We start from the raw sequence: 26,746 nt of genomic DNA on the forward strand, positions 1-26,746 counted from the left end.
CGGCTAACTGGCCTAAAGTCTAAAGGACATGGAGGGAAAAGGACGGAAAAATTTAGATCCAGCTAATTGGGCAGGATACAGGGAGCACAATCCTCCCTCTGTGCTCCCATTAATCCTGCCTTTGGTAGCCACAACCGGGTCCTTAAATCTAATCTTGTCCTCCCCTCGCTGCTGTGTTTCCTGTGGTAGTGATCCTCGCACGAAAGACGGTGCCATCTACCTCATATTAAAGCGTGAACAGCTCGTAATCCCTCCCCCATTTGCACACTTACTTAAATAAATATCTGTTGCAGCCACATTGGCTCTAATTAGTGTGAGACCTTTGGATTATAAGTGCAGTTTTTTGGTACTGTCCCTGGGCGGTCCCACAGTATTAAAGGTGGTTTAAGTATGGGATCTGTGGTCGGCTGGATAACCGCGCCACTGAATCTGCCCAACTTTCTCCAAGGGGCCCATGCACTATTATTCACGGAAAGCGGGGGCAATATGCAAATTTAGGGGGTCGCTAGCACGACCTTAGCGCCTCCTTGCTAACGCGACCCCGCGGTTACCGGCGGTTATGAAAACCGAAGCCGAGTTTATCGGCGTCGGTTTTCATTGCTGCAGCCGGCAGAGAGATTTTTTTTTCTTTTTTTTACTTTAAAAATAAAAAAAGTACAGAAAAGCAGTTTTTTCTGCTTTTCTGTTCTTTTTTTCAGTGCGCTCAGCTGATAACACCTGCTCCAGGCAGGCGTAAATAGCTGCGCGAGAAATGTGCGTCTGAGTCGCACGTTTATATTTTTGCATTCAGAGTGAATGAGTAATAGGCTCATTCTCGTGCATTCGCATGTGATGAACGCTAACTCATTCACTCCGCGTCGGACGTGCGTTAATTAGGCACTGATCCCTCTATTGCATTAGGGGGTCGACAGCAGGTTAAACAGTGCGCTTGACTGAGCACCCTGTATTGCATCGGCCCCTCAAAGTTACATGGATAAATTTATCCATGTAACTTTAGGACTGCTCTATGGCAGAGTTAACCAGATAACTTATTCAGCTTAATTATCTGCACCCCAAAAGTCCTCCATGTTATCCAGCTGTGTTTTATCTATCAGCCAGTGGAATTTTTCACATCCCGCCATTTGTCTGGCTACGGGCAAACTTAGGACATATGGCACTGAATATGAATCTCATAATCTGCACATTGCTGCTTTTGGATGTAGAAGGGAATCTTCTGCTGATCAGCTTGTGCACTGCTCTTACGATGTACAGTGGAGCTAAAGAATTCAGGACCCCAGAACCGAGGAGAAACTCAAATTTAAGTCAGAAGGGCCCTGGGGCGCCAGAAGTGAGAGGCAAGGTGCTTTGAAGAAAAGGAAATTATTCTTGCATGTGCTTTCCCAATGGATTTCCTGTGAGGCAGTGTGGCGGACAGGAAGGCAAGAGAGGAGGATGATCATGGCATGCTTTTGAGTTGTAGCAGTGGAGTAGGAAGCACGGCAGATGTTAGGGAAAGCTGAGTGTGGGAGCAGAGACGATATTCAAGAAACTGGGTGATTCATGGAATAAAAAGACTGTGGGTGAAAGCTGGAAAGGATGTTAAGCTTGAGATGACGAGGCGAGGGTCAGGTAAGGAGAGAATCAAGCCTCAGTTTTAAATAGAAAAGTGTAGCCTGTCTCACGCCTTTGAATTTTTCCGTACAGCTCCAGGGTCGAAGGAGAAGAGGTCCCGGAAATCCGGATTGATGCAGCGTCCCCTGCAGGGCCAAGAGTCACTTTTAGCGTGATGGACCCAGTAAGGGCATTCATTATTTCTAATATGCTATATCCTGACAGTTGTATTAATTGGCCGTTAATGATGGTGGGAGGATTACATGCATCTCAAATTAAAATGGTATCAGAACAGGTAAACTTGTTAAGAGGCAGTTCCACCACAAACCCCCATGAATCTACCACTGGATATGTTCATAATGTTTGTTAAAACCTGTTAATGGCCTGTGCCGCCCGGCGTACAAGATTACATGTACATGTGCATCATGCACTTTCTAATTTTCATGGGCTGTTAGAGAAATTCTGCCGCCTCAGAGCCACCTCAGAGCCTACCCAGCTCACCTCCATGTGGTTAGGATATTTGACGGGGGGGGGGGGGGACACCATGATGCCATGCTTCTTACTTACGGGCTTTTTGCCAATTCTCAATACAGTAAACATGAACTTTTGCTTTGAGACTTGCAGATACAAAGTGAACATGGCCACTTTGCATCTGCTTTTTCTGAGGTTAGAGATTTGCTGGAAAAGTATGTATGACGATTTGCAGATGCCTTGTTTCGCTGTTCATGACGTTTTATCTGCATGGGAGGCAAGGCGGATTTCAGAAAAACCAGTTAGGGTAAATGACTGGAAATTGATGCCATGCCCAGGGGTCTTTCAGTGGCGAGTGTGACTGAACTCCTTTTGTGATGTGGGGGTTGGGGGTGGTCTTTTGTGAGACTCGCCTTTTCAGTGAGGGATGCCTTCGCTCTTCCGTCTAGGGCCCGTGAGTGCAGCTTCCCTAGACCTGGCCAGAATGTGAATCCATCAGGAGCTTCAATGTTTTCCTTCCAATATACTGATGCCTAACTTAAAAAATAATAATAATAATTACCCCAGACATCCCCTGCTGCAGTAGGAGTTTACTTGTAGTCCTGTGATGGGTTAATCTAAAGCAGGGCTCGGGAGCCACATGCAGCTTTTTTGTGTGCAAAATGTGGCTCTTGGCCACATGGCACAGTAGCACTACGGGGGGTGGGGGGGGGGGGGACCAGAGCAGGAAGTTCACACAGTAGAAAAGAAAAGAGCCGTTCTGCTCCAGTGCCCCTTCCTCCCCTGACCTGACCGGGCTGCCGGTCACTGCAGAGACCGAAGGGAGGAGCTGGAGCCGGGATCAGGGGGTTTTCTCTGCTTACCACTGCTCTACTACTCACCCACTTCTCCCTCTCTCCCCCCCGCCCCATTTGCAACCAGCAACAGTGGAAAACAGGAGCGGGTGAGGTTGGAGCTGAAAGAAGAAGCAGTGGTCAGCTCCCTGCTGCCTGGAGCAAAAGGCTCTGGAGGGAGCTCAGAGTGCTCCCGTGACTTGGCGTTCAGCTGAGAGGAGGACACAGTCCCCGATAGCTCCGGTCAACCAGAATAATGCGTGGTGAGGGGAGAAGGGGCTGAATGTGGTTAGTTAATACTCGGGGGAGCGAGGCATCAAGCGAGTGCAAGAGAGGGTGACTACGTCTGAGGGCAGTGGCATGAAAAGAGGTGAATATTGCAAGAGTTGGAGGGTGGGGGAGGAGGAGCTTGTGCTGTGGGTAAGATGGGTTTCCCTCCCCATGTCCCTGAAATCAGCAGTGATATTAGACAGCCTGGCATCTTACTCCTTCTCAAGGTCTGCAGGAGAGCGAGGGCCAGGGTGTTGTATGAGAACCACGTGGAGGGGAGTGGAGGCGGCATGAGAGAGCCGAGGGGGAGGGTAAAAACCAGAAATGGCATTAGGGTGGGGCAGAGGTGGTGATGAGAGAGTGTGTGAAAGAGAGCTGGGGAGGGAAGGAGGGTGACAATCTCAGGTAATGAGGGTGAGAGAGAGAGGGGGGTGAATGGGGAGGGCAGCAACAGATCGTGAAGGGGTAATGGGGCATGGGAGGAATGGAAGCTAGAGAAGTGAAGGGGTGAGAGAACTAGGAATGGTGATTGATTGTTGCAGGAAGGATTTCAGAGAGATATACAGGGGGAGGGGCTGCACTGTAAAAGGGGGGTGAACATTTTTGGGGAGAGGAGGTGGCGCTGTGAAAGCCAGAGGGGGATAATGGTGGAGGATGTATGGTAGAGAGCCAGAGAGGCGTCAGAGAGAGAGAGAGAGAGAGAGAGTAAGGAAGGAGTGGGGCAGGGGAGTTACTGGAGATAGGCAGAGGGTGAGGAGAGGGGACAGATTAGCACAAGGGGTGGGGTTTGAGGGCTGTTATGCTAGGGCTGATTGAGAGAGACCGATGGGGACTAGAAAGATAGACATTGGGCAGAGAGAGAAGAAGAGAATGGTGGGGAACAGAGAGAGAGACTGGTGGGAATAGGAGCAGAGGATTGAAAGGGTGGAGAGATTGTGAAAAACTTGTGGGAGGAATGAGAGAGGGGCTCATGGGAAGAGAGTGAAACTGAGAGAGAAAGAGAGACTGGTGGGGGGATTGAGAGAAAGCGCTGGAAACAGGATGCAGCTGATAGAGAGAGAGGGAGGGTGAGTGGATTGAGAGGAGGAGAGAGATTCTGTTGGAAAGAGGGCCTCTCCCACGCTTCGTCTCTTGGAAACATGAGGCTCTTTGCTACCGTGCATCCCGATCCTTGGCTCTTGGTGCGTGAAACGTTGGCCGCCCTGATCTAATGCTCTCCATGTTCCAGAGTCTCCGTGGGTCTCTACTTATACAAGAAAGGTGAAATTTGGCAGGAGGAGAAGTGGAGCCCAGTAACTGAGACTCTCTTTCCCATGGTTTAGATCCTCCATTTTCTTTGTCACCAGTAGTTCCATCAGTCCATGGAGAAGCCAGCATGTTCTACTTCCCCATATATCTAAAACAACCTCTATTTAAGTTTTGCCCTACGTCTGTCTAATTGACATTATTTGCATGCTTTGGTGTCAGGTGAATAAATGTCTTAATTAGATTTTTCTTTTTCACTCCAATAAAGTTGAATAATACAGTTGTGGAAATTGAGCAGCAAACCACGGAAGGGTATTTTCAGGTATTTGTGAAGTCAAAGACGGAAGTCTATGATAGAACTAATTGACCACACAAGATCTCTGCTTCTCAAATTATCCGCTCCCTTTCCAGCCATGCAAGCCCAGCAGAATGTATGTCATTAGGCAGTGAACTTTAAATACCGAGCCATCTGCTTCCTGTCCCAGCTAACCAGCCCGCCAATCACTCTCCAGTCAGCCACCCCCGGCTCTCACCTTCAGGCCGCTGCTGCGGGAACAGCTGTTCCATGCAGATCGAACTCGCTCAGAGCCACACAGTGCCCGGACTCCCACAAGACTGCAAGCCTAGCCTGGGGGATTGAGCTGCACAGTGCGGACAGGAGCAAATGGCTCGTCTGTTCCTGCATTGGTGCACAAATCCCAGGCACCACAGCAAAATCGTTGGGTATGTTGGTGCCTGGGAGTTTTAGAAGTACTCAGTTCATTGTATGTAAGGCCTTCAGAATTACGTAATTGATATACCAGTTGGGAAAAACTGGAAAACGATTGTTTTCTTGATATTTAGAGTGCCTTTCTTTAGTTTGCAGGGAATTTAGGGCATTAAGTAACATTCCTCCATCATATGACTTCATTTGGAAGTTGAGATTGCTTGCTGTAGGGCAGCCTGGGCCTTGTGTGACTAGGGAGGTAGTCTTGAATAAAGGAGCAAATAAGATCCCCCCCTGCCATCTCAGATAATACAGGGCAGGATGCCGGCCTTGTATTACACATGCATTTGAGGAATTCACAGAGTTTGACATTTTTATTTCGGCTTCTTCAAAAATGAATATAGGTGAGGCAAAAATCATTCCCAGTATTGCATTATCAGGTCATTGTAGCGCGGCCTTAGGGTGGGACAAATCAGATATAAAAATGAAACGTAGCAGTACGGTTTTTTTTGGCGGCAGTTTTCAAAAGTAGCCACCTAGTTGCAGAGCTCATGGGTCCTTTTACCGGGAGGGGCCTTCCAGGCATCCAGTTCTCGAAGGTAAAGCCGGGGCAGAGGTGAGCTCCGTTGTGTTCCCTTGAAAACAGTGTAATAGAGATTTGCAGATTCCCATGTGGATCTGTACCAAGGTTACAGCCGGCCAACCCCCCCCCCCCTAATATCCAGGGTTAGCCAAGCTAATAGCATAAGATAATTCTGTACATTCTCCGGTGCTGTGCATGCCTTTTGTATTTATTAACAGCTATTTCTCTGATTCGCAGGCAATTCTAATAAGTCTCAACTTTCTGTGTTCTCCAAGCCTTTGGAATGTTTGTTTTATTTTATAAATATATCTACAAGGAGTGGCTTGAAAAAGGCATTCTACCCCCCCTAAAACGTCAGCAGGTTTGGGTGGATTAGAAATGACACTTACACAGATTTTATTTTACAAAAGATGTAGAGAAATAGGGAACTCCGACCTTGGAAATGAGCTTTAAGAGCACACTGGTTTGCAATCTTTCTAAGTGTCATTTCAAATCCACAGACGTTTTAGAGGATTGAATACCTTTGCAAGCCGCTGCCTGGATTTTTGAAAGGCTGCACTGATTGCCGTAATAATCTCATCATCTCATTCATTCTGCACACTCACTTTTTTCTCTAAAGAAAGCCGTTCACCGGTGAGCACACCGCGCTAGCGTTTTCTGGGGAAGACCCGTGCATGCGTTATATCCCCCCCATTGCTGTGGCTTGTAACCTTACTGGGAGGGAAGAGGGAAGGATTATGTCACTGGTGAACGGCTGCCTGCAGAGAACACCTGTTGCAGGTGAGCATATTTGCTTTCCTGGTGCTGGCATAAATCATCTGCTATTTATCTTCCATTTCATGTGCTTGGGTAATAATTAGCCCTTTCATTCTTTCCATTCCCAAATCCGATACTTCTGTCTGTTCAAAGAAAACCTTGCCTGATTTCTTTTACAACATTTCCAGCTGGTAGCTGGTCGGATCCTGTGAACTTACCATGTTTTATGTGTGTTTTTTGCTGTCAGTTTCCAGAAGAGACAGAAGTTGACCTTTTGTCAGTTACCATTGATGGTCCATCCCATTACTCACCCATTAGTGAAGGATCATGCTCAGTGTTCAGTGTACCCAACACACCCCTAGACCACTCACCAAGCATTCCCTTCCAGCCTGAAGAAGTTAAGCGCTACGACAGCTTGTCCTCCAGCAGTGAAGACTCGGACAAGGAAGAGGATAACGAGAAGGATCAAGAGAAGCTTTTTGTTCAAAGAAAACTCCAGTAAGCATTGCATGCATTGTTCTAGATCCCCGAGATCTGCCTAACCAATCAGATTGTTAGATTGCTTACCCCTTCTACCTCTTTTATTTCACATGTAATATGGAGTTGGGGAAAGGCAGCTTTGCCCCCAAACACCCCCCCTCTCACTTCATTCATTTTCTCAAATGAATATTCCCTTAACATTAAAATGCTGTTCCCTGTACGTACCCGGATCAGTCCAGACCGTGGGTTGAGCCTCCTGTCCAGCAGGTGGAGACAGAGAAAAACTGAAGAGGGTATCCTATATCAGGACGGAGCCTACCCTGCAGCCCTTCAGTATTTGTCTCCAGCAGGTGGATCAGCTCACCCTGCGGGCTCCTGATTTCAGCTAGTCAGCACTTCCCTGTACGTACCTGGATCAGTCCAGACAGTGGGTTATGTCCCCAATCCAGCAGATGGAGTCAGCACAAGCTTTGAGGGGGCGTCACCCTATATAGCACTACCCCCTCTGCAGGAGTTCAGTATCTTCTGACTCCAGCAGATGCGAGTAGGGTATCCTGGGATTCTCCCATTGCTATAGGTTTTTCCCTGTGTTTTTCTTTCTGATTTTCGCTTTGGCCTCTGCCTACTTGTCTTGTTTGGATCAAGTTGTTGTATTTGAAAAAAAAAAAAAAATGAAAAAGTTTCTCTTTTGGGGAGCTGTTTTTCTCTCTCTGGGTCCTCTCTTGCCTGTGCTGCGTTTTGGACGGGGTAAGTTTTGGATTTGCTGTGTTTCTTTTCCTTTGCAGCTCTACAACCTCCAGTGCCTTGCGGATGCCGGGGGAGCCGGCCTCCCCGCGCTGAATTTCTTGCCGGCGGCCATTTTGCAGCTCCTCGGGGGCTGCTGTGGCAGGCAGGGAAGATGTTTTCGGCGGGTTGTGCGGCCAGGAGGGCCCCCCCGCGGCACTTGGAGCTTCATCCGGCGGGCAGTGCAGGCCGACCGGGCCCCCCCGCGGCGCCGTTTTTCAGGCAGGGAGGACGTTTTCGGCGGGTAGTGCGGCCGGGAGGGCCCCCCCGCGGCACTTGGAACTTCATCCGGCGGGCAGTGCAGGCCGGGAGGGCCCCCCCCGCGGCGCCGTTTTTCACGCTCTCGCGGCCCCCCCGAGGCTTAAGGCTTTAATTGAGGCTGTTCTTCGCTGCCGTTTCTGCTGCCACGCGCTCCCGATGCCGCGGCCGTCGCGCTGCTCAGCCTGCAGGGACGCTCGGTGCCTTCCCGGGGGGAGGGCACCTCGCAGTCCCTCGCCGATTTTGCCTTCCTTTCCAGTTTGCCCGGGCAGCGTGGGCCGGCCCCTCCCCCATTCCTGGCGGGAACGGCGGCCATCTTACACACACAGCGCCCTGAGGGGACTCAGGGAGCGCTGGAGGATAGGGATGCGGTTGCGGCTTCTCCACCGGCCCTGGTACCGGAACCGGGTCCGCCGGGGCAGGATACCACGGCCTCTCCTTCGTCCGGAGCCCCCTCGGGCAGGCCGGGGTTTTCCCCGGAATTTATTCTGCGTATGCATACGGCATATTTGCAGGGGCTGGACACACCTGCGGGGCCTCCCCCGGCTACGGTTCCTCGGATGGCGACTGCTTCTCAGGCCCCCCCCCCCCCCCCCCCCGTCCGGGCCCGACCCCCCCCCCCCCCCCCGGGGCCGGGGGGAGCGGCGCCAGGCCCGGCGGCTTCTGAACCTGATGTTACGGCCCTGGGCCTGGCGGACTCCACGCCGGAGGGGAATGATCCGCGCACGCTTCGCCTCTTCCGGAGGGAAGAGCTAGACGACCTTATCCCGCTGATTATCCAGGAGCTGGATCTGGGTCCGCCGCCGGACCCGCCCACGCCTGTAGCTCCTGCGGTCGTCACCTCGGCAAAGAAGGGGGATCCGGTCCTGGCGGCTCTTCGGCCGAGGGCCCGGGCTTTCCCATCCACGAATCTTTCCTCCAGCTTCTCGCTAGGGAATGGGACGCTCTGGAGGCTTCCTTGAAGGTCGGACGGCCCATGGAAAAGTTGTATCCACTGCCGGAAGTTTCCTGGATCTCATTAAGGTACTAAAGGTGGCCTCCGCGGTGTCGGCGGTCACGAAGAGGACGACGATCGCGCGGCCCTGCGGGATGCGCGCGGCCCTGCGGGATGCGCGCAATCGCAAGTTGGAAGTTTTCCTCAAAAGGGTCTTCGAGGTCTCCACGCTGGGTATGCAAGCAGTGATGTGCAGTTCCCTTGCCCAGCGGGCAAGCCTCCTCTGGGTGCAGCAACTCCTCCCTTCCCAGGCCCTTCCTCCCGGGGAGGCCGCCCCGGCGGATAGGCTGGAAGCCGCGGTGTCGTACGGGGAGGATGCCTCGTACGACCTGTTTCGGGAGCTGGCACGTTCCATGGTTTCGGTGGTAGTGGCCAGATGTTTGCTGTGGCTTCGCAACTGGGCGGCGGATACGTCCTCCAAGTCAAGTCTGGGCTCCCTGCCTGTCAGGGGTAAGTTCCTCTTTGGGGAGGATTTGGATCAGATCATCAAGTCCCGGGGGGGGAAATGCGGTTCATCGTCTGCCAGAGGACAGATACCGGTCTTCTAGGGCGTTTTCTTCGTCCCGGACCAGAGCCAGGGCTCAACGACGCTACAGGAACTACAGTCCGGCGGCCTCCAGGCCCTCCGCCCCCAGGTCTCAGCCCTGGTCGCGCTCCTTTCGCGGGCGCCGGCCCGCCCGCTCCAGCCCCGGGACGGGACATCCCTCTCCCAAGTCCTCACAATGTTGTCAGGCTCGCCCACTCCGCCGTTCCCAGACTTGGGGGTCAGCTGGCGTTGTTCAACAAGGAGTGGGCGCACATCGCCTCATACCAGTGGGTCCTGGACACCATAGGACGCGGCTACGCTTTGGAGTTTGTCCGCGCTCCGCAGGGATGGTTCATCTTCTCCCCCTGCGGATCGGGTCCCAAGCGATGGGCGGTGCAGTTAACGCTGGACAGGCGTCAGGAGATAGGCGCTATTGCGCCCGTGCCCTTCGGAGAGGTGGACTTGGGCCATGATTCCATTTACCTTGTGGTGCCAAAGAAGGACGGTTCCTACCGGCCCATCCTGGATCTCAAGGACGTCAACAAGTCCCCGGTTCCGCATGGAAACACTGCGGTCTGTGATCGCGGCGGTGCATCGGGGGGAGTTCCTAGCCTCCTTGGATCTGACGGAGGCCTACCTGCTCATTCCCGTTCACCGGGAACATCAACGTCCTCTCAGGTTCAAGATTCTGGCCAGCATTTCCAATTCATGGCCCTCCCGTTCGGGTTGGCGACAGCTCCGCGCACTTTTACCAAGATCATGGTAGTGGTGGCGGCTGCCCTTCGGAAGGAGGGCATTCTAGTCCATCCTTATCTGGACGATTGGCTCGTTCGAGCGAAGTCTTTCCGCCATGGACAGGCAGCGGTGGCCAGGGTAGTACAGTTCCTGCAGTTCCTGGGATGGGTGGTGAATTTCTCCAAGAGCTCCCTCCTCGCAGCGCTTGGATTTTTTTTTGGGGACGGCCTACGACACCCGTCCCAGCTCCGTCCCCGCTCCTGGGGGTGATGGGCTCCACCATCGACATGGTTCCTTGGGCGTTTGCGCGCCTCCTACCTCTACAGAGAGCTCTTCTCTCCTGTTGGAAACCGCTCTCGCAGGACTACCAGGTGCTTCCCCCTCTGCCGCAAGCGGCCAGGAACAGTCTGAGCTGGTGGTTGGATCCGGCGAATCGGGCTCGCGGCGTGTCCCTCGATCTCCCAAATTGGGTGGTAGTTACCACCGGCGCCAGTCTTGGCGGCTGGGGAGCAGTGTGCGACCGCAGCTCCACGCAGGGGACGTGGTCCGAGGTGGAGTCGATATGGTCCATCGATTGTCTGGAGACCTGAGCGGTCAGACTAGCTCTGCGACACTTCCTGCTACTTCTTCGGCACCGGGAGGCCAGGATATTTTCGGACATCGCTACCACCGTGGCATATATCAACCGACAAGGAGGCACTCGCAACCCGCCGGTCGCGCTCGAGGCAGCGATGTTGATGCTGTGGGCAGTGCGGCATCTGGTCCGCCTGGCGGTCTCGCACTTCGCAGGGGTAGGCAACGTCCAGGCGGATTTCCTCGGTCGTCAACTACTGGATCCCGGGGAATGGTCACTATCCGATGAGGCGTTGCAGCTGCTTGTCCATCGGTGGGGGACCCCCCCACCTGGGTCTGAGGGCGTCCGCGCACAACGCCAAGGCTCCCGATTTCTTCAGGCGCTGGAGAGAGCGAGGTGCGGAGGGAGTCGATGCCCTGGTACTCCCGTGGCCGCCCCATCTCCTTCTCTACGCATTCCCATCGTGGCCACTGGTGGGCAGAACACTCTGCAGAATAGAGGCTCATCAGGGGACTGTGGTTTTCGTCGCACAAGAATGGCCCAGGCATCCCTGGTTTGAGGACCTGCTACAGCTGGTCCTCGATGGACCCATACGACTAGGGCGTCTCTCCCGCCTCTTGCATCAGGGTCCGGTATTTTTCGAGCAGGCAGACTTCTTCTGTCTGGCGGCTTGGCTATTGAGAGGCGCCGCCTCCGGCGCCGAGGCTACCAGGAGGCGGTAGTGTCCACCCTGTTGAGTTCGCGAAAGACGTCGACGTCGGTAGCCTATGTTCAAGTCTGGAAGGTGTTCGAGGCGTGGTGTTCCAGCCAGAACACGGGACCACCTAAGGCTTCTATTCCTCACATCCTTCAATTTCTACATGCGGGGGTGGACAAGGAGCTCGCCTATAATTCCCTATGGGTCCAGGTGGCCGTCCTTGGTTCGCTATTGCGCGATGGGGGTTCTCTGCTGCAGCCCCCGGACATTGTTCGTTTCCTCAAGGGTGTTCCACATCTGCGGCCTCCGTTGCGAGATCTTTGGCCCTCCTGGAGTCTCCACCTCGAGCCACTGAGGAGTGCAGCGCTTAAGGATCTCACCCTTAAGGCAGTGTTTTCTGGTGGCTATCTGTTCCGCTCGTCGCTTATCCCGAAGGTGGTGTCTGCGTTTCATGGGAATCAGACGGTGGAACTGCCGTCCTTCTCGTCTTTCGAGCCGAAGTCTCTACGACTCTTGGATGTCAAGCGCACTCTGCGTCTCTATCTGGAAGCTGCGAATGATTTCTGGACGTCTGACCATCTCTTCGTCCTTTGGTCTGGCCCCAAGAAGGGGTCCCGGGCCTCCAAGACGATGATTGCCGGATGGCTGACGGCTGGCATTGCGGCTTCCTACATTGGGGTGGGGCGGTCTCCCCCACCCGGCATTTTCGCGCACTCTACGCGTTCTCAGGCGGCCACCTGGGCGGCGGCTCGCTCAGTTTCTTCTCAAGAAATCTGTAGAGCAGCCACCTGGAAATCGTTACATACGTTCTCGAGGCACTATCGCCTATCTCTCGCCTCTCCAGTCTCTGGGCTTTTTGGCGAGCAGGTTCTCCGAGCAGGCCTCGCAGGACCCCACCCGATTTAGGGAAGCTTGGGTACATCCCACTGTCTGGACTGATCCAGGTACGTACAGGGAAAAGAAAATTATTATTTACTTGCTAATTTTCGTTCCTGTAGTACCATGGATCAGTCCAGACGCCCACCGCGTCTGGGTTCTCTGCCTGCTCGGCTCCTTTTTCTGTGGCTGTCCTTTCTAACGTCTTCAGCTTTTACTGCTTCTCGCAGTTCCCCACAGGTTGTCTTACTGTGTAGGTTGTCTTCCTGTGTTTCTAAAGCTTCCTACCCGTTGGTAGGGTCTTTGCAGTTCTAGTTGGTATAGTTGCACGGCTTCGTTGCCGGTTCCTTTTCTACTTGATCCATTAAGGGGTTCGGTTTTTCTACTCGGGCTTTGATATACTCGATACTGAACTCCTGCAGAGGGGGTAGTGCTATATAGGGTGACGCCCCCTCAAAGCTTGTGCTGACTCCATCTGCTGGATTGGGGACATAACCCACTGTCTGGACTGATCCATGGTACTACAGGAACGAAAATTAGCAGGTAAATAATAATTTTCTTTTTGGTTTCTTCTTTGGGATCAAGCAAGTAGTAGTTTCTGTAGGATTTGTATTAGGTGTTTTCCAATAAAAAAAAAAAAAAATTAAGATTCTATTTCCTTTCTTTTGTGCAGGAGATGGTTCCGTCTCCTGGCTCTTGCCGGACTTAGGGGGGCTTCGCCCCTTGTGCAGGGCATAGCCTAAGTCCGTGACTGCTTCCTTGGTGCAGGGACCGAGGCTGATGGTCCAGTCATTCGTCTCCCCCCCCTCTGGCTGCCTAGAGAGCCTAGTGCTCTATTGCCTGCTTCTTTTTTTACTCCCTTTTTCTTGAAAATAAATAAATAATTAATTAAATAGAGGCTATTTTTTTTACTTACCGAGCTGGCAGACAGACACAGAGGAGCGTGCAGGGTTCGCTCCCCTGCCTCCCACTCCCCTGCCTCCGCTCCTGCCGGCAGAGCTTTCAGCTAGCTATTTTTAGCCATCAGCTGTTTTTTCTCTTCAGCTCGCGGCTCCTCTTTGCTGGGGATGCCGCAGCCAAGTGCCTGCCTCGCGTGTGGGGAGCCCTCGTCGCGCCTATTGCGTGAGGGGCTCTGCTCTTCCTACCTGTCGGGTGAGGAAGGCCCCTCCTCGGCAGGGCAAGCAAATTTACATTGGGGACGCAATCCGCCGCACATGGCCAAGGCAGTTCCCAGGTCGGCAAACCGCGGGAACGGCGGTCATTTTGGGAATTTCGGCAGCTCTCTCGCCCCCCCCCCCTCCCCCGGGAAATCTCCACGTCCAGACGAAGGCGATGGTCTCGGCGGTCTCCGCTAGAAGGCTCCTCTGGCTGCACAATTGGTCAGCCGACCCGTCCTCCAAGGCAAGGCAGGGCACGTTGCCCTTCCAAGGTAAGTTGCTTTTTGTAGAGGACCTTGAGCAGTTTATCAGTTCCTTGGGGGAAAACAAGGTGCATAAGCTACCGGAGGACCGTCTGAAACAGTCTCAATCCTTTGCGCCCTCTCGTCCTCACTTCCGGGGTCATACACACCCCGTGGACGAGGTGGCTTCTCAAGAAGGTTATTCTTCCCGGTCTCAATCTTGGTCTCAGCCCTTTCGCGGGCGCCGGTCCTTCCGTGAGGGACCGGCTCAGTGCTCCACCCTAAAGCCCGCCCCACAATGAAGTTCGGCTGATCCACTCCTCAGTCCTCTCCTGGGAGGTCGTTTATCCCAGTTCTTTGGGGAGTGGGTCAAGATCACGTCGGACAAGTGGGTTCTCAACATTGTCCGAGACGGTTACGCTTTAGACTTAGTTCGAGACCTCCCGGATCTCTTCATTTTCTCCGCATGCAGCCGTCTCAAGCGGGAAGCGGTGGACCCAAACCCTCAACTGGCTCTTGAGTCTGGGCGCTATTGTCCCGGTTCCGAAGGAGGAGATCGCCGCCAGCCAATATTCTGTCTCCTTCGTGGTCCCCAAGAAGGACGGGGCTTTTCGTCTGATCTTAGACCTAAAGAGGGTCAACCGGGCCCTCAAGATCCCGCATTTTCGCATGGAGACCCTGCGAGCGGTTATCGCAGCAGTTCATCCCGGAGAGTTCCTCGCCTCTCTCGACCTGACAGAGGCCTATCTTCACATTCCGATTCACCGCGATTACCAGAAGTATCTCCTCTTTCACATCCTCAACCGGGATTTTCAGTTTCGAGCACTGCCCTTCGGTCTCGCTACCACGCCTCGCACCTTCACCAAGGTCATGGTGGTGGTGGCGGCTGCTCTCCGCCGCGAAGGAGTCCATCCTTATCTGGACGACTGGCTCGTGAGGGCCAAGTCGGAAAGCCTTTGCAGGCAGGCGGTGGATCGGGTCCTAGCTCTCCTTGTATCTCTCGGCTGGATAATGAATTTCGCCAAAAGCAATCTTCGGCCTTCCCAGGTGTTAGAGTTCCTGAGGGCCCACTTCGATACTCGGCTCGGCAAGGTGTTCCTACCTTGCGCGTGGGCGCTCAAGGTGATCGATCAGGTATGGAATCTGCTCTCGCTGCCTCTCCCGACGGCCTAGGACTACCTGCAGGTCTTAGGCTTGATGGCCTCCACCATCGACCTAGTTCCCTGGGCTTTTGCTCATATGCGACCATTACAAAGAGCTTTGCTGTCCTGCTGGCAGCCGGTATTGTAACACTTTCAAGCTGTGCTCCCTCTTTCAGCCTCTACCGTCGTCACCTTGCAGTGGTGGCTTTCACTTCCTCATCTCCTCCGGGGAATGCCACTCCAGACTCCTCAGTGGACAATAGTAACCACGGATGCCAGTCTCTTGGGCTGGGGCGCAGTCTGCCAGTCCCAGTCCAAGCAAGGGATTTGGTCCCCGGTCCAGTCTCGTTGGCACATCAATCGGTTGGAGGCCCGAGCGGTGCATCTGGCCCTACAGAAGTTCCAGGCCCTGTCGTGGCAAAGCGGTGAGGGTTCTGTCCGACAATTCGACCACCGTGGCATATATCAACAGGCAGGGAGGCACTCGCAGTCGCCTGGTGGCTCTGGAAGCCAGCCGTCTCTTTGACTGGGCGGAACACCATCTAGATTGCCTGGCGGCCTCCCACATAGCAGGCAAGGAGAATGTACAGGCCGATTTCCTTAGTCGCCAGTCGCTCAATCTGGGAGAGTGGGAACTGTAAACCATTGTGACGGTACCCACCTTAACGATGGTATAGAAAAAGATTTAAATAAATAAATAAACTCTCCGAAGAAGCCATGGACCTGATCGTCGACAGGTGGGGTCCCCCTCACCTGGACCTGATGGCAACCTTGCACAATGCAAAGGCCAACAGGTTTTTCAGCCGTTGGAGGGAGCACGGATCAGAGGGAGTGGATGCTATGACTCTCCCTTGGCTGATGGAAGTCCTTCTTTACGTATTCCCTCCCTGACCTCTGGTCGGAAAAGTTCTCCGAAGACTAGAACTCCACTGGGGACCAGTGGTTCTGGTAGCACCCGAATGTCCTCGCAGACCGTGGTTCGTGGATCTCATCAATCTGGCGACGGACAGACCTCTTCGGCTCAGCCATCTTCCTCGACTGCTTCGACAGGGGCCTGTATTTTTCGACCAGACCTATCACTTTTGTCTAGCAGCCTGGCTTTCAAACAGAGCCGCCTGAGGCATAAGGGCTATAAGGAGGAGGTTATCGCCACTTTACTGCGAGCTTGGAAGCAGTCGACTTCCCTAGCTTACGTCCGCGTTTGGAAAGTCTTTGAGACTGTTTGTGCGGAGTCGGGGATCTCAGCATGCTCCGCTCCGGTCTCTTTGGTTCTTTATTTTCTGCAGAAGGATCTCTCTTTCAGTTCCCTGCACGTGCAAGTTTCCGCTCTCGGCTCTCTCCTCGGACGGGTCGAGGGTCATCCCTTAGCAGGCCACCCGGACATGGTTCGGTTTTTGAAGGGAGTCAAGCACCTGCGACCGCCCGCTCACTCTACTTGCCCATCGTGGAGTCTTAATCTCGTCCTCCGGGCTCTCTGTGTGGCCCCATTCGAGCCTCTCTGTTGGGCTATGGTAAAAGACCTCACGCTCAAGACAGTCTTTCTCGTCCCTATCTCCTCCGCTTGGCGGGTTTCCAAGATTCAAGCATTGTCCTGTCGGGAACCTTTTTTGTGTTTTTCCAATTCAGGAGTTTCTCTCAAGAAGGTGCCTTCTTTCTTGCCGAAGGTTGTCTCCTCTTTCCATGTCAACCAGTTGGTGGAGCTTCCAGCGTTCTCTCCAGAGGAGATTGTGGGTACCACTGGGGGCGACCTTCGCCGACTCGATGACAAACGAGTTCTACTCCAGTATCTCCAGGTCACCAATGACTTTCGGGTCTCAGATCAACTTTTTGTCCTCTGGAGTGGTCCCAATCGAGGCAAACCGGCTTCTAAGACTACTATTGCGCGGTGGTTGAAGGAGGCGATTTCCTTGGCCTATCTTTGCCAAGGTCGGGCGGTTCCTGAGGGCCTAAAGGATCATTCATTGTGTTCTCAGGCTAGTTCCTGGGCGGAGAGCCAATCGGTTTCTCCGCAAGAGATTTGCAGGGCCGCTACATGGATGTCCCTGCATACTTTTTCTCGACACTACCGCCTGGATGTGCAAGCACCAATGTTTGGTTCTTTTGGGTGGCAAGTGTTTCGAGAGGGACTGTTTAGGGAAGCTTTGGTACATCCCACAATCTGGACTGATCCGGGTATGTACAGGGAAAGGAAAATTAGCTCTTACCTGTTAATTTTCGTTCCTGTAGTACCACGGATCAGTCCAAATGCCCTTCCCTGTTTTTCTGTTCTTACTGTCCACTTGAAGCTTGTTATTGCAGATTCTCAGAAGTCGAATCTTCTTTTTCTACTGAACACCGGGCGATTGCAACGGAAGCCTTGGTTGTTGAGAACCAAGTATATGCAAGAGCATTTAGTTCTACCATGTTCTTTACAGTGTTATTGAGTTGCTCAATTGAACTTTTTGGTTACTTGCTTGATCCTATCTATGTTTGTTGTTTTTCTGCTTTGACAATGGTTATACTGAAGGGCTGCAGGGTAGGCTCTGTCCTGATAGACCAAAACTGAAAGGGTATCCTATGTCTCCATCTGCTGGACAGGTCTGGACTGATCCATGGTACTACAGGAACAAAAATTAACAGGTAAGAACTAATTTTCCTATATGAATTTGACAAATATGGGAACTCGGTATGTACTGCGTATTACAGCTTTTATGGTCTTCCCAGGCAGAAGCATGTAGCTTTGCTTTGTCATCATTTTGCCTAATCAGCTGAAGGTGACGACACCCGGAGCACTATCAGTAATAATGTATGATAGCACTCTGCAGTTTGAGATTCATGCAGTCAGGTGTTTTCCCTCACACATGTGCGGCTTCTGTTCTTGCATAAACACGATTAACTTCCTGTGTAGTTCTATCACAGTGACTGATTGATCATTCTGTAGCTCCTTGTTCTCTGGCGTTCCATCAAGCTTTTGGGTTCAGTTTAGTAAGCGAGGGGAAACATTTCTTATTCTGCTTATAACCTGCCCTGTGGAAGTGGAGAAGCCAGGTCCATATTTCAAAGCTACTTGTGAAAAATTGCCAGTAAAGTTACTGGCTTCTGAATTTCAGCGCAGTGAGTTTGTTTTTATGGGAATGTATTGTTTTACGCAGGCAGCCGTTACGTAGGAAAACGTCAGGCTTTGCTGCGGTCCACCAGCTTCTCACCGAGCGCTGGCCCCCAACACCTGTCAGCAGAAGCACGTCCAGCACCACAACAGAAAGAAATATTGACTTTGAACTTGATATCAGAGTTGAAATTGACAGTGGGAAATGTATGCTGCATCCAACAATCCTTCAGCAGGAGCCTGATGATATAGGTTTGCGGAGGTAAAAACTGTTGCAAGAAAATTTTAAAGGCTTACCCTTAATGGAAAATAATAGAGCAAGACTCGCAGTAAAAAAGAAAAATGATCTGCAGTAGACTGACTATCTCTCTATGCCTGGATAAATCCGTTTTTATCATCCTCTGGTTTGGGACCTTATATTGGGGACTCTAAACCTATAAGCGGGTCACAAAACAAAATCTTATGCAAATCACCCAAAGTGAAGCATAGAGAAGACTGCTGCTTTGCTTTCTAACAGGCTGTTCTAACCCCTTATTCAGTAAGGGATAATAGCATGTCGAAAATGCGCGTCCAACCCCCCCCCCAAAAAAAAAAAACTAATAGCGCCCGCAACATGCAAATGCATGTCGATGGCCCTATTAGTTATTCCCGCGCGATTCAGTAAGTAAAATGTGGGAATTATTAGAAAGGGAATGGTGAATAAAATGGAAAATGTCATAATGCCTCTGTATCGCTCCATGGTGAGACCGCACCTTGAATACTGTGTACAATTCTGGTCACCGCATCTCAAAAAAGATATAATTGTGATGGAGAAGGTACAGAGAAAGGCAACCAAAATGATAAAGGGGATGGAACAGCTCCCCTATGAGGAAAGACTAAAGAGGTTAGGACTTTTCAGCTTGGAGAAGAGACGGCTGAGGGGGGATATGATAGAGGTGTTTAAAATCATGAGAGGTCTAGAACAGGTAGATGTGAATCGGTTATTTACTCTTTCGGATAGTAGAAAGACTAGGGGGCACTCCATGAAGTTAGCATGGGGCACATTTAAAACTAATCGGAGAAAGTTCTTTTTTACTCAGCGCACAATTAAACTCTGGAATTTGTTGCCAGAGGATGTGGTTAGTGCAGTTAGTATAGCTGTGTTTAAAAAAGGATTGGATAAGTTCTTGGAGGAGAAGTCCATTACCTGCTATTAAGTTCACTTAGAGAATAGCCACTGCCATTAGCAATGGTAACATGGAATAGACTTCTTTTTTGGGTATTTGCCAGGTTCTTATGGCCTGGATTGGCCACTGTTGGAAACAGGATGCTGGGCTTGATGGACCCTTGGTCTGACCCAGTATGGCATTTTCTTATGTTCTTATGTTCTTAAGCCGCACATTTTACTTTCAGAAATTAGCACCTACCCAAAGGTCGGCGTTAATTTCTGCCGGCGGTGGGGAAGTGCAGAGAAAAGCAGTAAAAACTGCTTTTCTGTACACTCTCCGGCTTAATATCATGGCGATATTAAGTCAGAGGTTTCAAAAGTTAAAAATGAATTTAAAAAAAAAAAAAGTTAAATCAGCTCGCGGGTTGAAAACTGGACGCTCAATTTTGCCGACATCCGGTTTCTGAACCCGTGGCTGTCAGTGGGTTTGAGAACCAACACCGGCAAAATTGAGCATCGGCTGTCAAACTCGCTGACAGCCGCTGCTCCTGTCAAAAAAGAGGCGCTAGGGACGCGCTAGTGTCCCTAGCGCCTCTTTTAACCATGGGCCCTCATTTGAATAATTTGTTTTAGTGAATCATGCGCACAGGAGAGTGGCCTGTGCACGCGCCGGGAGAGCGGGCACTCGCTCACGAACTTTACTGTATTGGCCTGTAAAAAAGCACACTGTCTGGTCTGCTTGTGGTATCTGAAAATCCTAGATTTCCTAGCGTGTAGCCAGATGGACTCAGGACCAGTGGGTTTACGTGCTCTTCTGCTAGCAGTTGGGAGACGGAGTCAGATTTCAAAGCTGACGTCACTCTAGATATTCCCCTGCAGTGAGCTCAGCTCTTCAGTATCTCTCTGTCTCCTAGCAGATGCGGACACTATCCCACATTATTATTATTATTATTTATTTCTTTTATATACCGACATTCAATCGAGATATCACATCGGTTTCCAGATAACCAAGAGAATAGGGCGTAGTCCGCCCTATTTTACATTATAACATGGTAACCAAAAAAAAACAATTATAACATATTATAACAGTGGTACATGGAACAAAAGGTTATAGGATATAACAAAAGGTTATAGAAAATAACATATGTACATGAATGTGTTGTTGATAAAATAAATTTAGGATTAGGGACTTGTTGGTAAGGTAATTTAGGAATAGAGGTGGGGGGGGATGAGGGAAGGGAGGGGGGAAGGTGGGGTGGGAGGAAGTAGTGGAGAGAGGGATTCAAGGGGGTGAGAAGACTGAGTATGGGATGAGGTGTGTTGCGTTCGGGCAGGTTAAGGGTCGGGTGGGAAGGCTTTTAAAAACAGCCATGTTTTTAGGTGTTTTTTGAAGGTTTGCAGTGATGGTTCATTTCTGAGACAGGTGGGGAGGGTGTTCCATAGGGTGGGTCCCGCTATTGTTATGGCTCGTTTGCGGGTTGCGTTGAGGTGTGCAGATTTGAGATTGGGGATGGCTAGGAGGCCAGTGTTGGTGGATCTGAGGGTTCTTTGTGTGGTGTGGATGTATTGCGTTGTTTAGCCAGTTCATTTTGTTGTTGTGTATTTTTTTGTGCATGAGGGTGAGTGTTTTGTAATGGATTCTTTGTGTGATGGGTAGCCAGTGGAGTTCTTTGAGGGTAGGTGTGATGTGGGAGGATTTTTTGTTGTTGGTGATGATTCTGGCGGCGGCATTTTGTAGAACTTGGAGGGGTCTGATGTGGATTTCTGGTAGGCCGATGAGAAGGGAGTTGCAGTAGTCGAGTTTTGAGAGGATAATTGATTGAAGGACTGTTCGGAAGTCGTGCGCTTGGAGAAGGGGTTTAAGTTTTTTCAGGGTTTGGAGTTTGAAGAATCCATCCTTAATTGTATTGGAGATGTGTCGTTGAAAGTTGAGTTGGCTGTCAATTGTTACTCCTAGGTTTCTTGTGGATGGAGTGAGTGAGATTTGTGAGATCTGTGGCACTCCCGTGTTGATTGAGGTTCCTGGGTGGTTGGAGGGGGTGCACTTGAGGGGATAAGAGGGACGGTCATCGTGGATGTGAAGGATTTCTGTTTTGGCTTGGTTGAGGCATAGTGATAGTTGGGATAGTAATTGGGACAGATTTGAGCTGAGGTTGTTCCATTTTTCCATGGTGAGTTGGATGGACTTGTTTATGGGGAGAAGTATTTGTATGTCGTCTGCATAGACGAAGTAGGTGAGGTTTGCATCTGAAAGGTATTTGCATAGTGGGAGGAGGTAAATGTTAAAGAGGGTTGAGGAAAGGGAAGAACCCTGTGGGACCCCATGTGTGAGGGGCACTTGAGAGGATTCGGATGAGTTTGTCTTGACGATGTAGGATCTGTTTGAGAGGTAGGATTTGAACCATTTGATTGTGGTGTCTTGAAGACCAATTTCTTTAAGTCTGGCGAGGAGTGTTCTGTGATTGATGGTGTCAAAGGCGGCTGATATGTCAAGGAGTATCAGGAGGAATGATTTGCCTTTGTCACGGCCTCTGAGGATGGTATCAGTAAGGGAGAGGAGGAGGGTTTCAGTGCTGAGGAATTTTCTGAAACCGTGCTGTGCTGGCTGAAGAACATTATGGGTTTCAAGGTGGTCTGTAAGTTGGTTGTTGACTGTTTTTTCTATGATTTTTGCTAGGAATGGGAGGTTAGAGACTGGTCTGTAGTTTGCTGGGTCTGATTTGTCGAGTTGAGGTTTTTTGATGATTGGTTTGATGATGGCATTTTTGAGTTTTTCTGGGAAGATTCCTTGTTCGAGGGATAAGTTGATGATGTAGGTTATTGGTTTGACAATGATCTCTCTGATGAGTTTTAGGGTTTTGACGGGGATGGGGTCTAATGGGTGGGATGCAGGGTTGGTTTTTTTGATGATGGGTTCGATTTCTGTAGAAGCAACAGGTGCGAATTGTGACCATATGTGGATGGGGGGGTGGATGGCAGTGGGGTCGTTGTGGGTTTGTGGAATCTTGGCAATAATGTTGTCGACTTTGTCCTTGAAGAATTGAGCTAGTTTTTCGCTGGAGATGTTGCTGGAGTTAGGCGTTGTGTCATTTTGGATGGGGTTGGTTAAATCTTTGACATAGGCGAAGAGGGTCCTTGGGTTAAATTGGTAATCATGAATTCTTGACGTGTAGAAATTGCGCTTTGCTGTGTTGAGATCTGTTGTATAGTTGTGTAGTAGCGTTCTGTATTTGTCTTTCAGGTTTGAGGTGGGGGTTCGTCTCCATTGTTTTTCAGTTTGTCTCAGTGTTCGCTTTGAGGTTTTCAGTTCTTGGGTGTACCATGGGGCTTTTTGCTTTGTAGATGGTTTGATTTCCTTTTTTATCGTGGGACATAATGTGTTGGCTATGTCTGCGTTGATGGATATCCAGGAGTTTGTGGCGGTGTTGGCGTCATTTAGGTTGATTGTTTTTAGTGCCTCCGGTAACAGTTCGGCGATATCTTCACTGGAGCATGGTTTGGTGAATTCGATGATTCGGTTGTCTGTTTTTTGTGGGTTTGATTGGAGTTGAAGCTTGGCTTGTATGAGGCTGTGGTCGGACCATGGGATGGGGGTTGTGGAGGGTGGTCCAGTTGCGGATATTTTGTTGTTTAGGAAGATTAGGTCCAGGGTGTGGCCCGCTTTTTGTGTGGGCGTGTTGATGATTTGGGTGAATCCAATGGCAGACATGGTGGATAGGAGTAGTTCACTGGTTGGAGAAAGTGGATGGGAGTCGATATGGAGATTGAAGTCTCCTAGTATAATGGCTGGCTCTTGTAAGTTGATGTGGGTTGTGATGGATTCGATTAGGGGAGAGAGGTTGTGCTGTAGGCATCCAGGTGGGGCGTAGAGGAGGAGGATTTGGAGATGTTTAGATTTGAATAGGTTGGTTTCGAGTGGAGGTGGTAAGTTAAGGGAGTGGGAGGAGAATTTAAGTTTTTTGTGAGCTAGGAATAGTAGGCCACCTCCTTTTCTTTTGTTTCTGGGTATGGAGAATATGTTGTATGTATTTCTGGGTAGTTGATTGAGTAGGACAGTGTCGGAGTGTTTCAGCCAGGATTCGGTTATGCAGAATATGTCTGGTTGGTCGTCTGTGAGTATGTCATGGATGATTGGCATTTTTTTGGTGATCGATTGTGCATTGATGAGGAGTAGTGTAATGAGTGTGATTGTGGTATAGGGTATGTTAGGGTTGGTGTGGATTTTGGTGAGGCGTCTAGTGATGGGTGTGGCTTTAGGAGTGTGGTGGTGGTTGTAGCGATGAGGTAGTTTGGGGATGTATTGGGCTAAGGCCATTGTGTGTGTTTTTTGTGTGAGGGGTTATATTGTTGTGAGTTGTGAGATTGCTTTTAGAAGATTCATGGGTTGAGTGCTGGGAGGCAAATATAGGGGATTGGAAGGTTGCTGAGGGTTGTGGTGGGTTGTGGAGGGATTGGTGGGGAGGGTTGTGGAAACAGAAAAGTATGCGGGAGTACACATAGGGAGTGCACGAAGGAGCGCACAAAGGAGCAGGCTCCTTTGTCGCGCTCCTTCCATACTAGAATAGTGTTAATTACAGCAAAGAAGAACATTTTTTACCTTAAAGAAGATCGATCCCCACTCTCCTGCGGTGATACCTAAGGGTCCCTCCCCCAGTTAATTCCTGAGGTGATCTCGATATCTCTGAGGTGAGCCTACGCCAGTTCCCGGCGTAGACTTAGCCCCCAGAGTGGTTGAAAGGCAGCGGGTGCACAACTGAGCACGGCGGTGAAGGTAAAACCCTCTCCCCCCTGCAGCTGGAGACCGTCCCGGCACACGATCGGTAAGCGTCGAGACCAGGTAAGCAGAAAATTTTAAATTCAGGTCTCCGGTCTCCGAGACTTGGATTGCCATACCAATTCTATTTGTTCTTCCGGTGAGATAAAACGGGAGCACCAATTGGGTTGAGCAGCCTTGGTTGAGCTAGGCCCCGATCCGGTACAGGGGTCCACATGGAGACTCTCCGGGGTGCCATCCTACACGCAGGGAGCATCGGCGCCATCTTCCCTTCTCGACCAGCGGTACTTGCAGGGCAGGCCGGATGGCCAATGCGCCCAACTCGTGTGCATCCAATATAGATGCGTGCACAGCTGTTCGCACAGCCGCGCCTACTACTACACATGTACATTGTGCTCACGCGCATAACTATGCGCACATTGAATAGAGGCAATGGCACCCGTGTCCAAGAAGCCCAGAAGGCACTCTCTTTGCACAGCCTGATCTGGAGTCCTGCCTATGTCATCATTGTGAAGAAGCCCAGGGGGGATCAAAGCCTGGTCCCTCACTGTCTGAGGATGGGTCCAGAACTACTATATCCGATAGCCCCCCCAGACCTATGCAACTCCGAAATGGCTTCCCACAGTAGGGCACCTCAGGGGCCCCTACTCCAACTTCACCTGGGATTAACATGGACCCAGGGACTTTCTCCTGGTTAGAATTTTTCCAAGGGCTGCAAGCCTTCGTTCAGGTGCAATCAGCCCCGGCTGTGACCCGAGTTCAACCCCCGCCGGAAGCAAAAGATCCTCCCGACCCTGCTCGGATGCCTCGAGACCTGCCTCACTTAACCAAGAATTTCCCAGACACCTCAGATGATGGCGGCTCCCTGGAAGAAGGAGAAATCCCTCCAGGCCTGGAACCATACCAAACCATGCTTCGCTTCTTCCACAGGGATGAATTACCGGCCCCTGTTTCCCAGACTCTGAAGACTCTGGGTATTCCAGGCATGGACCCTATGGTGGAACCAAAGAAGAATCCCATTTTGTTGCCCCTACATAAAGCCTCATGCCACTTCCCAATGATGGAAGCCATCCAGGAACTCATTGACCTGGAATGGGATGTCCTGGAGGCTAACTTTAAAGGAGGTCGGGCCTTGGATGCCTTGTACCCTCTGAAACCAGCGACCAAGGAATGCCTGTGTTTTCAGAAAGTGGATGCCATGGTCTGTGCCGTCTCAAAGCAAACAACCATTCCATTTGAGGGAGGGGGGAGGCATTGAAGGATACTCAGGATAGACGATTAGAATCCATCCTTAATCAGGCCTTCGATGCAACAGCAATGACACTGCAGATTGCCTCCTGCTTGGCACTAGTGGCACGTTCCTGTTTGCTCCTCTCGAGAGACGCAAACATCTTAGGAACATATACCGGTGAAACAATTGAACCCGCAGCAGCCTTTCTGACTGACGCAAGCTCAGATCTGGTGCGGACCTCAGCCAGAGGAGTAGCCTCAGTAGTGGCAGCTTTCCTTAGTATAGACAGATGGACTCAGCATCCCGCCCACGGCTGCCCCAGGAAAGCGAATCTCGAGGCTAAGCAAAGATGGGTAAGCTGTTGCCTACTCCTAGTTCAATATAAATATGTAGAACTGGTACTCTATGTGATAATTACTATGACAATATAAAGAGAAATCACATGTAAAGTGAGTTTTATGACGTATTAGACCCTCGTATGTCTGAGCATGCCATACATATACACTGGATAAGCGTTCAAATGTTCAAAACACTACAAAGACTTAAGTGTTAGCTCAGTTTATTTTATAATCACAGGGTTTTAATGGCGTCATTACTCATGCCACAACGTAATCTATATTCCCAATTTTCCAAAAGTGGTGTGGTTTAAGGCGGGCGTCTAACAAGCTGGACTGTTCACCGAAACATTTGCTGAAAGATCGGCGAGAGCCATTGATTTGCCTATGGACATTTCCTTGAAAGGATAAGTTGAAAAAACCTTTTTCTTTCATAATCATGAAAAAGTAAAGCCTATTGTAAGCAAAGTCTAAAGAAGTTTAGAATTTTCAAAAACAAAAAAAAGAAAAGTAAAAAAAATTGGGAATATAGATTACGTTGTGGCATGAGTAATGACGCCATTAAAACCCTGTGATTATAAAATAAACTGAGCTAACACTTAAGTCTTTTTAGTGTTTTGAACATTTAAACGCTTATCCAGTGTATATGTATGGCATGCTCAGACATACGAGGGTCTAATACGTCATAAAACTCACTTTATATGTGATTTCTCTTTATATTGTTATACTCCTAGTTCAAGACACCCACAGTTGTCCGGTGTTGGCGTTAATTGGTTGAGTGCACTGGCTGTCTCCAGTTTTTTGAAATCAGTTGAATCAGTTCAATCAAGTTTACTAAGTTTTAATCAAGTTAAGTAAAGATATATCCACAATGGCTTTTCGAAGAGAATACTGAAGAGCTGAGGTTACTGCAGAGATATATCTAGGGTGATGTCAGCTTTGAAATCTGACTCCTTCTCCCATCTGCTGGCAGGGGAGCACATAACCCACTGGTCCTGAGTCCATCTGTTTACACTAAGGAAAACAAAATTATCATGTAAGTAATTTCTCCATTTCATGTTCAAAGATACACATATGATTTTTACACACCTTTTATATAGGTCCCAAAAGTTTGAGTTGAAAAAATTGAGATAGAGCAGTGGTTCCCAACCCTGTCCTGGGGGCCCCGCAGCTAGTTGGGTTTTCAGAATATCCACAATGAATATGCATGAGAGAAAATTTGCATGTTATGGAGGCAGTGCATGCAAATTCTCTCA

At 50.4% G+C, this 26,746-nt stretch overlaps 1 protein-coding gene across 1 annotated transcript in view; it reads left to right on the plus strand.

Moving 5' to 3' along the window:
* KIAA1109 (KIAA1109 ortholog) overlaps positions 1-26,746 on the plus strand; it is a 590,259-nt gene that overhangs the window by 427,227 nt on the left and 136,286 nt on the right. Inside the window, 3 exon segments of the mRNA XM_029584454.1 lie at positions 1,684-1,774; positions 6,702-6,952; positions 18,050-18,265. Coding sequence (XP_029440314.1) covers positions 1,684-1,774; positions 6,702-6,952; positions 18,050-18,265 — 558 coding nt within the window.

Source organism: Rhinatrema bivittatum, chromosome 1 (genome assembly GCF_901001135.1).
Source record: "Rhinatrema bivittatum chromosome 1, aRhiBiv1.1, whole genome shotgun sequence".
NCBI classification, from domain to species: Eukaryota; Metazoa; Chordata; class Amphibia; order Gymnophiona; family Rhinatrematidae; genus Rhinatrema; species Rhinatrema bivittatum.